General features: G+C 39.5%; 1 protein-coding gene across 3 annotated transcripts in view; it reads left to right on the forward strand.

The window, feature by feature from the left end:
- Positions 1–1,278: 1,278 nt before the first annotated feature.
- The window catches only part of eprs1.S (glutamyl-prolyl-tRNA synthetase 1 S homeolog), a 58,370-nt gene continuing 44,576 nt past the window's right edge, over positions 1,279–15,072 (forward strand). For 2 of the 3 annotated variants that reach the window (XM_041563878.1, XM_041563879.1), the window contains exon 1: positions 1,279–1,489. In XM_041563878.1, the coding sequence (XP_041419812.1) occupies positions 1,279–1,489 (211 nt within the window). 3 annotated transcript variants of the gene reach the window in all.

A 15,072-nucleotide genomic window follows, 5' to 3' on the forward strand; every position in this document is an offset into this window, starting at 1 on the left:
CCAGGTGAGAATTGTATGACCATCTTAGGTATTTGTGCACAATTATTTGTTTGGATATGCAAATTTATATGCATCAGACATTCCCTCTAGTTGCCATGTGATGTTTTAATAATTATCTGTTAATTGGTTAGTAATGGAACAAATAAAACATCTTCGTCCATCCAATGAAACTTTTTGTTATTTTTATTGTTTCAGTGCATATCTTATGGGATCAGACTATGATCCAACGGGGGGTTTCCATAAAAGGGCTCCTCTTCCTATTCTTATGTGAGACCAACCTTTTTTTGTCTCTATATTCATGAAATGATTCACAAGATGCAAAACCTAGGAATTGTGGACAGAGGAGATACACTATAGTTCTAGGTGGTTCTGCACAGTGTCCATTCTTTATCAAGAAGTTAATGTCTTAGTAAAGCATTTGTAATACTTTATATGTATAGTTCATATAGTGGTTACTATTCCACACATCACTTGTGGAGTTATACAGTATAGCACCACTAGTGATGGATGGAATAGTGATGTGCGGTTGACCCGAAACCTGCTCTGACTCGCTGTGACCTGCGGTTTGACTACCAGTCTGCAGGTACCAAAAGCGCACTCACAGAAGTAATGTACAGAGAGAGAGGCTGTAGGTACGGGTTGGGTGCGGGTACTACAATGGCAACATTATAAGGGTTATGGTTGGGTGTTGGTTGAGTTTTTCCTGACTAGTATGGAATGCTTTACAAGGCATATATATGCTGTCAATTAAACAATGAGTTTACAATCTCTGAGATTATAACACAAACTAAGGGGCAGAGTTATTAAGGGTCGAATTTGGGGCAACTGGGAAATTGACAATATGTCGAGCCCCATGTCAGATTTCAAAATTGAATATAAAAAAAATCTGTTTGCTCTTTTGAGAAATGGATTTCAGTGCAGAATTCTGCTGGAGCAGCAACTATTAACTGATTCATTTTGAAAAAAATGTTTTTTCCCATGACAGTATGCCTTTAAATACCATCCTATTTGTTATTTTTCTTCCCTCAAAAATTGGCATCATCAAGCATCCTTCTTACTAATTGGCATCAGGGCAAACAACCTATATGTGCTTTTACTTGTATTCTTGGCAAGTTACTCTATGCTTTTTTTTTAAAAAAAAAACACCGTACAGGAATAATGTAGACCGTAGATAATCACATTACTTAGACGTCAAAGTAACTTGAAATAGTATACATAACTGTGTTTGCCCAAACCCAATATGGCCGATCTAGATGTCTCATAGTCTGTAACACTGGGATGCCAGTAATCAAAATGTCGCCTCGGCTTTCCAGCCCGGAAGTGATGCCACTACTAAGGCCGCGCTGTAGCATGTGTAAACAGGAAGCGGGCTGTGCTCTGTCTCATTCAGCCAGGAGCTTCGTGGCAGCCACTGGGATCTGCAGTAGCATCACTAGCGGAGACACTATGGCGCTTACACTGACCGTGTCGAGCTCCAGTCCCCCTCTGGGTAATGGCCGCTTGTCACTTCCGCATGCTTGAATGTGTGTATGTGTGCACCTTGCAGTGCTGCCTGATAATTCCTGGGACATGTGGCAGTTGTTCTGCTCATGAGAAGTAATTTGCTATAATTATAATTAATGCTGCTCATTCCCTGTGATACTGTATATTGCATTTATAGCCGTATATTCCTGCCTGAACCCCCTTTTATTGCCCTGGACTATTACCAATGGCATTTGCACAGAGTTGCATCAGACTGACACTTCTCTCAGCTCTTGATACTTCTCCCTGTTCTTTATACTTCTCTCAGCCCTTTGTACTTCTCCCAGCTCTTTATACTTCTCTCAGCTCTTTATACTTCCTCTCAGATCTTTGTACTTCTCTCAGCTCTTTATACTTCTCTCAGCCCTTTATACTTCTCTCAGCCCTTTATACTTCTCTCAGCCCTTTATACTTCTCTCAGCCCTTTATACTTCTCTCAGCCCTTTGTACTTCTCCCAGCTCTTTGTACTTCTCCCAGCTCTTTATACTTCTCTCAGCTCTTTATACTTCTCTCAGCCCTTTATACTTCTCTCAGCCCTTTATACTTCTCTCAGCCCTTTATTCTTCTCCCAGCTCATTTTTACTTCTCCCAGCCTTTTATACTTCTCCCAGCCTTTTATACTTCTCCCAGCCCTTTATACTTCTCCCAGCTCTTTATACTTCTCCCAGCCCTTTATACTTCTCCCAGCCCTTTATACTTCTCCCAGCCCTTTATACTTCTCCCAGCCCTTTATACTTCTCCCTGCCCTTTATACTTCTCCCTGCCCTTTATACTTCTCTCAGCCCTTTATTCTTCTCCCAGCTCATTTTTACTTCTCCCAGCCCTTTATACTTCTCCCAGCCCTTTATACTTCTCCCAGCCCTTTATACTTCTCCCAGCCCTTTATACTTCTCCCAGCCCTTTATACTTCTCCCAGCCCTTTATACTTCTCTCAGCCCTTTATTCTTCTCCCAGCTCATTTTTACTTCTCCCAGCCTTTTATACTTCTCCCAGCCTTTTATACTTCTCCCAGCCCTTTATACTTCTCCCAGCTCTTTATACTTCTCCCAGCTCTTTATACTTCTCCCAGCTCTTTATACTTCTCCCAGCTCTTTATACTTCTCCCAGCCCTTTATACTTCTCCCAGCCCTTTATACTTCTCCCAGCCCTTTATACTTCTCCCAGCCCTTTATACTTCTCCCAGCCCTTTATACTTCTCCCAGCCCTTTATACTTCTCCCTGCCCTTTATACTTCTCTCAGCCCTTTATTCTTCTCCCAGCTCATTTTTACTTCTCCCAGCCTTTTATACTTCTCCCAGCCTTTTATACTTCTCCCAGCCCTTTATACTTCTCCCAGCCCTTTATACTTCTCCCAGCCCTTTATACTTCTCCCTGCCCTTTATACTTCTCCCTGCCCTTTATACTTCTCCCTGCCCTTTATACTTCTCCCTGCCCTTTATACTTCTCTCAGCCCTTTATTCTTCTCCCAGCTAATTTTTACTTCTCCCAGCCTTTTATACTTCTCCCAGCCCTTTATACTTCTCCCTGCCCTTTATACTTCTCCCTGCCCTTTATACTTCTCCCTGCCCTTTATACTTCTCCCTGCCCTTTATACTTCTCCCTGCCCTTTATACTTCTCCCAGCCCTTTATACTTCTCTCAGCCCTTTATTCTTCTCCCAGCCCTTTATTCTTCTCCCAGCCCTTTATTCTTCTCCCAGCTCATTTTTACTTCTCTCAGCCTTTTATACTTCTCCCAGCCCTTTATACTTCTCCCAGCCCTTTATACTTCTCCCAGCCCTTTATACTTCTCCCAGCCCTTTATACTTCTCCCAGCCCTTTATACTTCTCCCAGCCCTTTATACTTCTCCCAGCCCTTTATACTTCTCCCTGCCCTTTATACTTCTCCCAGCCTTGTACTTAACTACTGGATAACTACTTGTTCTTGGCATGTGAAAGTTGAACAAGTTGACGCATTAGGGTAGGACTAAACGGACATTTTTGGCGTGATCTGACGCGCTGCAATATAACGCCGGCATCATATCGCATGCAACGGAAATAAGTTAAGTGAATGCATTGTCGGATGAAGTAACAGCGTTGATCCATGTGACACGACTGTCGGATTCAGACACTGCATGCTACATCTGCATCCGACAGTCGTTTTGCGTCGGATTAACGCTGAGACTTCATCCGACATTTTTATCTCTTACCTGCTCGTCTGTACGCGCCAAAAATGTCCGTGTAGTCCTACCCTTAATTTTAAATGAGGTTTTAGTATGATGTAGAGAGTGATTGGCGTTAATTTTTTATGTGTGGTTTTGGAGTTATTTAGCTTTTTATTCAGCAGCTCTCCAGTTTGCAGTTTTAAATTATCCTAACAACCATGCGCTGATTTGAATGAAAGACTGGAATATGAATAGGAGAGAGGCTTGATTAGAACGAGGACTAAAAAATAGTAGGAATAACAATACATTTGTAGCCTTACAGAGCATCTGTTTTTAGATGGGGGTCAGTGACCCGCTCATTTGAAAGCTGGAAACAGCAAGCAGAAGAAGAAGGCAAATAATCCAAAAACTTAAAGGCCAATTGAAAAGTTATCTAGAATTAGCCATGCTATAACATACAAAAGTTACATTACAGGTCAACCACCTTTTTAAAGGAAGCTGCCCTAATTCTGGCTTCTCTTGACACCTTGTTGCACCCCTTTCCCAACAAGATGCCCCAAAAAACGCTTAAAGGGCATGTAAAGTGTAAAATAGAATAAGGCTAGAAATGCTGTATTTTGTATACTAAATATAAACATGAAATTACTGCACCACAAGCCTAATCAAACAAATAATTTATGCTTTCAAAGTTGGCTACAGGGGGTCACCATCTTGTAACTTTGTTATACATCTTTGCAAGACCAAGACTGTGCACATGATCAGTGTAGTCTGGGCTGCTTAGGGATTGTCATAAACAAAGCTGCTTGAGTTCTGCATGGCTGGGAAGTAAGGCGGGGGCTCCCCCTGCTGTTCATAAGTATGATTGTTTCCCTGCTCAGCAGTTAGGGACAGTCTGACAATTCCTATCCACAGCAGTAAATGAAGGGAGAATTTCACTGCATACAGTCAGGTTTCTTATAAAAACGGTACACATTTTTTAATTAAAGTATATTGGAGATAGATTTCTTTTTCATTAAAGAAAGTAAAAATGGAACGGGTTGATGTATTTCTTGGAACTTGTGTGACTGGCAGTAATCAGCAGTGCTTTTGGGATTTAGATCCAGTCTCATAAAACTCGTGTCAAGGTCAAAGATTCTGGGTGTCATTAAGGAATTTCGGGCATACATTGATAACTTTTTTTTAACCCTTAATTGCCTCTGCCCAGAGACACAGCTGTGTTTGCATTTGGACCAAAAGCAGGTGCAAGTTGTGTAAAGGGGTTTCCTAGCAGAGGTTTGTGTCATGTCTGGAGTGCACACAGTGACGTAACTAGATATTACAGGGCCCCCAAAATGTTTAGAGGTTGACTTGTTATATCAATATTTATTGAAGCTGTATATGAATTGTGGCAGCAGCACAGAGCATGTGCAGTGAACCAGCAGAAAAGAAGATGGGGAGCTACTGGGGCATCTTTGGAGACACAGATCTTTACTGCTAAAGGGGTGTGGTTGTCTTGGGCTGGTACAGAAGCCCAAAACCTAATGTATAATATTTCTAACTGCTTCTTTATGTAGGCTTTAGCTCTCGTTTAAGCTACCTCCACCTTGGAGCCAGCATCGGTAGGCGCAGCTGGCTAAAACTCATCAGAAGAGGCAGAGTAGACGCATTGCCAGCCAAGTTTAAGAGGAGTGTGTTTGGATGCAAGTGCTTTATGGTACTTTAAAGGCATGGGACCTGGGGTTTTCCGGATAATAGATCTTTCCGTAATTTGGATCAACATACCTCAAGTCTATTAGAAAATCATGTAAACATTAAATAAACCCAATAGGCTGGTTTTGCTTCCAATAAGTATTAATTATATCTTAGTTGGGATCAAGTACAAGCTACTGTTTTATTACTACAGAGAAAAAGGAAATCAGTATTAAAAATTTGGATTATCTTGATTAAATGTATTTATTGATCTATGGGAGACAATTCAGAACTTTCTGGATAACGGGCTTGTGGATAATGGATCCTATACCTGTGTGTGTGTATATGTATGTATGTATATGTATATATATATATATATATATATATATATATATATATATATATATATATATATATATTTATATATATATATATTTATATATATAATTTATATTTATATATATAATTTATATTTATATATATAATTTATATTTATATATATAATTTATATTTATATATATATAATTTATATTTATATATATAATTTATATTTATATATATATATATATAATTTATATTTATATATATATATATATATATAATTTATATTTATATATATATATATAATTTATATTTATATATATATATATATATATAATTTATATTTATATATATGTATATATAATTTATATTTATATATATGTTTATATTTATATAATTTATATTATATATATATGTTTATATTTATATAATTTATATTTATATATATATGTTTATATTTATATATATATATATATATATATATATATATATATATATATATATATATATATATGTTTATATTTATATATATATATATGTTTATATTTATATTTATATATATATATATATGTTTATATTTATATATGTTTATATTTATATATGTTTATATTTATATATATATGTTTATATATTTATATTTATATATATATATATATATTTATATATATATATATATATATATATATATATATATATATATATATATATATATATTTGTGTGTTTGTGTAAGACAAGGTGTATTGCGGAAGTGCTGGTGAGAGTGAGTTGATCAGTTGCTGGGCAAGGTTTCTATTACATGCAATGTGAGCTCTGCAATTTGCTATGCAGTTACACTGTATACTGTATGTGCTAAACTCTATGCTTAAGAGATACTGTGCTGGGAAAACATGTTTTTTTTTCTAAATGCTTCCGTTAATAGTGCTGCTCCAGCAGCACTTTCTTCTTGAAATCTGACATGGGGCTAGACATATTGTTAGTTTCCCAGCTGCCCCTAGTCATGTGACTTGTGCTTTGATAAACTTCAAAAAAAAAATATTTTGGCTGAATGATGACCTGAACCCTAATTTGTATACAGTTATGGGATCCGTTATCTGGAAACCTGTTATCCAGAAAGCTCCGAATTACGAAAGGGCCATCTCCCATAGACTCCATTTGATCTGAAATATGCACATTTTTAAAATGTATTTCCTTTTTCTCTGTAATAATGAAACATTAACTTGTACTTGATCTCAACTAAGGTATTATTAATCCTTATTGGAAGCAAAACCAGCCTATTGGGTTCATTTAATGTTTACATAATTTTCTAGTAGACTTAAGGCATGAAGATCCAAATTAACGAAATATCATTTATTCAGAAACCCCCAGGTCCTCAAGCATTCTGGACAATAGGTCCTATACCTGTACTTGCTAGCAAAGAAGACCCATTGTCCGTTGTGATATTGAGTATGTTTCATGAGCTTGCTGCGAAATAATGTATTAGTAGGTACAGACAATGGCCGCCCCCATTATTAGGGCCAGATATGCATTATGTATTTCTGCTCCAGTCCAAAAAGGAGCCAGAGATCTATCCTGATAATGGGCCCATTCCTGTGTGGGAGCGGTACGACAGGCCGGTTCTGCTGATGGGATAATGTAGCACAAGGTTCTGCGGCCTGGGAAATGATGTATTGTGGTTCTGAGGGGTTGACTACCTGAGTGGTTTGGACAGATTACCATAAAAATGATAAAATAAATATAGGCAGATCTAGTTTCTGGGCAGCACGCAGGAAGAAATGAAAACAATATTATTATTATTATTATTCTTATTTCCTGTGAGAGGTGTTTCCGTGTTTGACACATTTGCCTTTAGCAAAACAACTTCACTAAACCTGTTTTGTACCCAAACCCGACAATGAACCTAGTGATTAGAAATCTTAAAGGAGAACTAAAGCTTAACTAAATAAGTAGCTAGAAATATTGTACATGATGTTTTGTGCTTCTGTACCAGCCCAAGGCAACCACAGCCCTTTAGCAGTAAAGATCTACGTCTCCAAAGATGCCCCAGTAGCTCCCCATCTTCTTTTCTGCTGATTCACTGCACATGCTCTGTGCTACTGTCACTTACTGAGCTTAGGGACCCACTCACAATATACAGTACACATAGAATAGAAATGTCACCATATAAGGCTGATTAGTAATTAATACACATAATTACTACATGGCAGCAAAGAAACCAGTGCATTTAGCATCCAAATTTAATAATCAGCCCTGTAGCATCATCTTAAATTACAGGCCAACCTCATTTTCTGCTGGATAATTAGTGACGAGCCCTAAGCTTAGCTTCTCAACAGCCAATCAGAGCCCACTGAGCATGTGAGTGTCACAGACACTTTCCAAGATGGTGACCCCCTGTGACAAGTTTGAAGTCCTGGATCATTGCTGCTATTGACAAGCTGAAACTTTAGCCTCGTGCAATAAGGTCATGATCTAAAATATTGCATTTTTAGTCACATTCATTTTTAGAGTTTAGTTCTCCTTTAAAGGGATCACATCCGGTTTACAATGACAGCACTTCCTGATTCAGCGGGTCTGGGTTGCGGATAAGGTACTTGCAGGTCGGGCAGCAGTTACATGTTGGGTAAATATGCAGGTCTGGGTTGCGTAATGCGGGTATGGGTCAGGTACGGGTTCCAAAAAATTGACCCGCGCAGGACTCTACTCTATGGTCCGTTTCATCAGGAGCCAATTAACTGCCTGTATGACTTTCTCCCACACTCCAAAATTAGTAAGTGGAGGTAATCAATGCAAGCAATGGAGAACATACTAACTCCTTGCAGATCGTGTTTTGGCAGGAGTTAAACCACGGACCCCAGCGCTGCAAGGCAGAATAGCTAACAACTGAAAATAATCTATTTATTCCTCTTTACTAGACTAAAAGATCTTATATCTTGTGCATGCTTACATGGGCATTCTCCATACACAGAGGCACTACATTTAACCCTTTAACCGCCAAGCACGTACGGCGTACGTGCTGGCGGTTCAGGGCTCAGGCTGCCAAGAACGTACCTCGTACGTTCTTTTGCAGCTGAGCCCTTCTCTCTGCATCGGCGGCTTTTGCCGCCTCTGCAGAGAGTCAGGAGGGTAGACAGCCCCCTGGGCAACGTGGCTGGGGGGCTGTCAAGTCGGATCTGCGACGCGATTGTCGCAGATCCGACTTCAAAGTAGCAGAAGCGCAATGTAAGCGCTGCTGCTGCTGGCTTACCTCCTCCTCGTCGCACCACGCGCCCAGTCACTTCCTGCTGCGCAGTAACTCTGCAGACACGCTGCCAGGAGTCGTCCTTCGGTTCCAGCGATCCTCCTGCTACAAAAACGGTAAGTGCACTTTTTTTTACACACTTACCTGCACTTACACATACCTACAGTACATTTATACACTTACATGAACATTTTAGTAAAAATTTGTGTTTTTTTATTTTTTTATTTTAGCACACTTAGTCGATTTTGTACACTTATTTACACTTAATTACATGTATTTGCACACTCAGACAACTTTTATTAGTGCACAAATATGTATACACAAAAACTCACAAACAGGGTTTTTTTTTTTTTTTTACTTATTCATTGTACTGTTTGTTTTGCCTAAAAGCATGTTATTTTGACAGCGTGACTATTGGATAATCGATTTCGGCCACTAATTACGCTGCCGGATCAATTATTTTGTTATTTCATTGATTTACGCTATTTTTGTGGTTTTATTGCAATTTTATCCATGCATTATTGTTCCTTATGTATCTTTAGTATAGTTTTGCTGTTTGGTGCTTTGGTATAGAAAGATTTATTTTACTTAGTTTGATTCGCCAGAATATATGCTTTCCAAAAATATATGGGTTTCTGGGGGTCTTTTTACAGTTTTGGGGTCTTATGGCACATAACGCACAGTTGGGGCTCTCTTTTCTGCAGCTTAGTTGGCTAGCGTGAAAATTCATAGGCATGTTTTTCATTTGGGGTCTGTACACGCCACATACTTTGGTAAATCTATGCATATTGGGCATCAAACTATTTAGTAGACCTCTGACGTCCATATTTAGGGTGATTTTTCTTTATACGTAAAACAGTGTGTGTGATAAATGCGGCAAACTGCAACAATTTTAGGCGATTTTCAGAAATGTAAAAACCTCTGCGTTTAGAAAAGCTTTGCAGTTTGGTGTAGAAAGACGTCTTTATCTTTTTTGGATTCGTCAGAATGTGTACTTTCCAAAAATATATGGTTTTGGGGGGGTCTTTGCTGTTAGGAGGGTCTTGAGGCATATAATATGAAGTCAAGGGTCTATGTTCACAGAAGGCGAATCGGCAGCAGAGAAAAATCATATGCACTATTTTCATTTTGGGTCCGCACATGCCAGCTGCCTTGGTATATCAATGCATATTGGGCATCAAACGGTTCAATTGACCCTTGGCATCAGTATTTATGGTGTTTTAGAATTGTATGTAAGAAATTGGGTGAGATAAATGCGGCCAATTGCAATATTTTTAGGCAATTTTCAAAAATGTAAAAACTGTTGCTTTTATCGCCAAATTTAGGAAAGGCTTGCGGCTTGGTACTTTGGAGTACAAGGACATGCATACCCAATTTGGATTCGTGGGAATGTGTACTTTCCGAAAATATATGGTTTTCTGGGGTGAATGCACTTTTTTTTACCTTTGCTCCCCCCAAAACTATGTATATGTGTTGATTTTGCAGTACCTGAAATGACAGACCATATGGGGGTCTTCCTTTTGGGGCCCCTATATGCCACGTGCTTGGGTACACCTATACATATTGGGCATCAAACTGTTCAGAGGACCCTAGGCTTTCATATTTGGGGTGATTTGTCTTGATACCTAAAAGTATGTGGGTAATACGATGCTGCAGGGTAGATATTTTGAGGTGATTTTTGGAAATGTCACCTAAATCACCAAATTTAGGAATGATTTGTGGCTTGGTACTTTGGCGTAGAAAGACATGCATACCCAATTTGGATTCGTTGGAATGTGTACTTTCCGAAAATATATGGTTTTCTGGGGTGAACTTACTGTTTTCTACTTTTGCCCCCCCCAAAACGATGTAAATGTGTTGATTTTGCAGTACCTGAAATGACAACTATATGGGGGTCTTCCTTTTGGGGCCCCTGTATGCCACGTGCTTGGGTACACCTATACATATCGGGCATCAAACTGTTCAGAGCACCCTAGGCTTTCATATTTGGGGTGATTTCTCTTGATACCTAAAAGTATGTGGGTAATACGATGCTTCAGGGTAGATATTTTGAGGTGATTTTTGGAAATGTCACCTAAATCACCAAATTTAGGAATGATTTGCGGCTTGGTACTTTGGCGTAGAAAGACATGCATACCCAATTTGAATTCGTGGGAATGTGTACTTTCCAAAAATATATGGTTTTCTGGGGTGAACTTACTTTTTTCTACATTTGCCCCCCTCAAAACAATGTAAATGTGTTGATTTTGCAGTACCTGAAATGACAGACCATATGGGGGTCTTCGTTTTGCGGCCCCTATACGCCACGTGCTTGGGTACACCTATACATATTGGGCATCAAACTGTTCAGAGGACCCCAGGCTTTCATATTTGGGGTGATTTGTCTTGATACCTAAAAGTATGTGGGTAATACGATGCTGCAGGGTCGAAATTTTGAAGTCATTTTTGGAAATGTCCCCAAAATCACCAAATTTAGGAATGGTTTGCGGCTTGGTACTTTGTAGTAGAAAGACATGCATACCCAATTTAGATTCGTGGGAATGTGTACTTTCCGAAAATATATGGTTTTCTGGGGTGAACTTACTTTTTTCTACCTTTGCCCCCCCCAAAACGATGTAAATGTGTTGATTTTGCAGTACCTGAAATGACAGAGCATACAAGGAGGGGTCTTCATTTTAGGGCCCCTATATGCCACGTGCTTGGGTACACCTATACATATCGGCATCAAACTGTTTAGAGGACCCTAGGCTTTCATATTTGGGGTGATTTCTCTTGATACCTAAAAGTATGTGGGTAATACGATGCTGCAGAGTAGATATTTTGAGGTCATTTTTGGAAATGTCACCAAAATCACCAGATTTAGGAATGATTTGCGGCTTGGTACTTTGGCGTAGAAAGACATGCATACCCAATTTGGATTCGTTGGAATGTGTACTTTCCGAAAATATATGGTTTTCTGGGGTGAACTTACTGTTTTCTACTTTTGCCCCCCCCCCAAAACGATGTAAATGTGTTGATTTTGCAGTACCTGAAATGACAGACTATATGGGGGTCTTCCTTTTGGGGCCCCTGTATGCCACGTGCTGGGGTACACCTATACATATCGGGCATCAAACTGTTCAGAGGACCCTAGGCTTTCATATTTGGGGTGATTTCTCTTGATACCTAAAAGTATGTGGGTAATACGATGCTGCAGGGTAGATATTTTGAGGTGATTTTTGGAAATGTCACCTAAATCACCAAATTTAGGAATGATTTGCGGCTTGGTACTTTGGCGTAGAAAGACATGCATACCCAATTTGGATTCGTTGGAATGTGTACTTTCCGAAAATATATGGTTTTCTGGGGTGAACTTACTGTTTTCTACTTTTGCCCCCCCCCAAAACGATGTAAATGTGTTGATTTTGCAGTACCTGAAATGACAGACTATATGGGGTCTTCCTTTTGGGGCCCCTGTATGCCACGTGCTTGGGTACACCTATACATATCGGGCATCAAACTGTTCAGAGGACCCTAGGCTTTCATATTTGGGGTGATTTCTCTTGATACCTAAAAGTATGTGGGTAATACGATGCTGCAGGGTAGATATTTTGAGGTGATTTTTGGAAATGTCACCTAAATCACCAAATTTAGGAATGATTTGCGGCTTGGTACTTTGGCGTAGAAAGACATGCATACCCAATTTGGATTCGTTGGAATGTGTACTTTCCGAAAATATATGGTTTTCTGGGGTGAACTTACTGTTTTCTACTTTTGCCCCCCCCCCAAAACGATGTAAATGTGTTGATTTTGCAGTATCTGAAATGACAGACTATATGGGGGTCTTCCTTTTGGGGCCCCTGTATGCCACGTGCTTGAGTACACCTATACATATCGGGCATCAAACTGTTCAGAGGACCCTAGGCTTTCATATTTGGGGTGATTTGTCTTGATACCTAAAAGTATGTGGGTAATACGATGCTGCAGGGTAGATATTTTGAGGTGATTTTTGGAAATGTCACCTAAATCACCAAATTTAGGAATGATTTGCGGCTTGGTACTTTGGCGTAGAAAGACATGCATACCCAATTTGAATTCGTGGGAATGTGTACTTTCCGAAAATATATGGTTTTCTGGGGTGAACTTACTGTTTTCTACTTTTGCCCCCCCAAAACAATGTAAATGTGTTGATTTTGCAGTACCTGAAATGTCAGACTATATGGGGGTCTTCCTTTTAGGGCCCCTATATGCCACATGCTTCGGTACACCTATACATATTGGGCATCAAACTGTTCAGAGGACCCTAGGCTTTCATATTTGGGGTGATTTGTCTTGATACCTAAAAGTATGTGGGTAATACGATGCTGCAGGGTAGATATTTTGAGGTGATTTTTGGAAATGTCACCTAAATCACCAAATTTAGGAATGATTTGTGGCTTGGTACTTTGGCGTAGAAAGACATGCATACCCAATTTGGATTCGTTGGAATGTGTACTTTCCGAAAATATATGGTTTTCTGGGGTGAACTTACTGTTTTCTACTTTTGCCCCCCCCAAAACGATGTAAATGTGTTGATTTTGCAGTACCTGAAATGACAACTATATGGGGGTCTTCCTTTTGGGGCCCCTGTATGCCACGTGCTTGGGTACACCTATACATATCGGGCATCAAACTGTTCAGAGCACCCTAGGCTTTCATATTTGGGGTGATTTCTCTTGATACCTAAAAGTATGTGGGTAATACGATGCTTCAGGGTAGATATTTTGAGGTGATTTTTGGAAATGTCACCTAAATCACCAAATTTAGGAATGATTTGCGGCTTGGTACTTTGGCGTAGAAAGACATGCATACCCAATTTGAATTCGTGGGAATGTGTACTTTCCAAAAATATATGGTTTTCTGGGGTGAACTTACTTTTTTCTACATTTGCCCCCCTCAAAACAATGTAAATGTGTTGATTTTGCAGTACCTGAAATGACAGACCATATGGGGGTCTTCGTTTTGCGGCCCCTATACGCCACGTGCTTGGGTACACCTATACATATTGGGCATCAAACTGTTCAGAGGACCCCAGGCTTTCATATTTGGGGTGATTTGTCTTGATACCTAAAAGTATGTGGGTAATACGATGCTGCAGGGTCGAAATTTTGAAGTCATTTTTGGAAATGTCCCCAAAATCACCAAATTTAGGAATGGTTTGCGGCTTGGTACTTTGTAGTAGAAAGACATGCATACCCAATTTAGATTCGTGGGAATGTGTACTTTCCGAAAATATATGGTTTTCTGGGGTGAACTTACTTTTTTCTACCTTTGCCCCCCCCAAAACGATGTAAATGTGTTGATTTTGCAGTACCTGAAATGACAGAACATACAAGGAGGGGTCTTCATTTTAGGGCCCCTATATGCCACGTGCTTGGGTACACCTATACATATCGGGCATCAAACTGTTCAGAGGACCCTAGGCTTTCATATTTGGGGTGATTTCTCTTGATACCTAAAAGTATGTGGGTAATACGATGCTGCAGAGTAGATATTTTGAGGTCATTTTTGGAAATGTCACCAAAATCACCAGATTTAGGAATGATTTGCGGCTTGGTACTTTGGCGTAGAAAGACATGCATACCCAATTTGGATTCGTTGGAATGTGTACTTTCCGAAAATATATGGTTTTCTGGGGTGAACTTACTGTTTTCTACTTTTGCCCCCCCCCCCAAAACGATGTAAATGTGTTGATTTTGCAGTACCTGAAATGACAGACTATATGGGGGTCTTCCTTTTGGGGCCCCTGTATGCCACGTGCTGGGGTACACCTATACATATCGGGCATCAAACTGTTCAGAGGACCCTAGGCTTTCATATTTGGGGTGATTTCTCTTGATACCTAAAAGTATGTGGGTAATACGATGCTGCAGGGTAGATATTTTGAGGTGATTTTTGGAAATGTCACCTAAATCACCAAATTTAGGAATGATTTGCGGCTTGGTACTTTGGCGTAGAAAGACATGCATACCCAATTTGGATTCGTTGGAATGTGTACTTTCCGAAAATATATGGTTTTCTGGGGTGAACTTACTGTTTTCTACTTTTGCCCCCCCCAAAACGATGTAAATGTGTTGATTTTGCAGTACCTGAAATGACAGACTATATGGGGTCTTCCTTTTGGGGCCCCTGTATGCCACGTGCTTGGGTACACCTATACATATC

This window comes from Xenopus laevis, chromosome 5S, assembly GCF_017654675.1.
Source record: "Xenopus laevis strain J_2021 chromosome 5S, Xenopus_laevis_v10.1, whole genome shotgun sequence".
In the NCBI taxonomy this organism is placed as follows: domain Eukaryota; kingdom Metazoa; phylum Chordata; class Amphibia; order Anura; family Pipidae; genus Xenopus; species Xenopus laevis.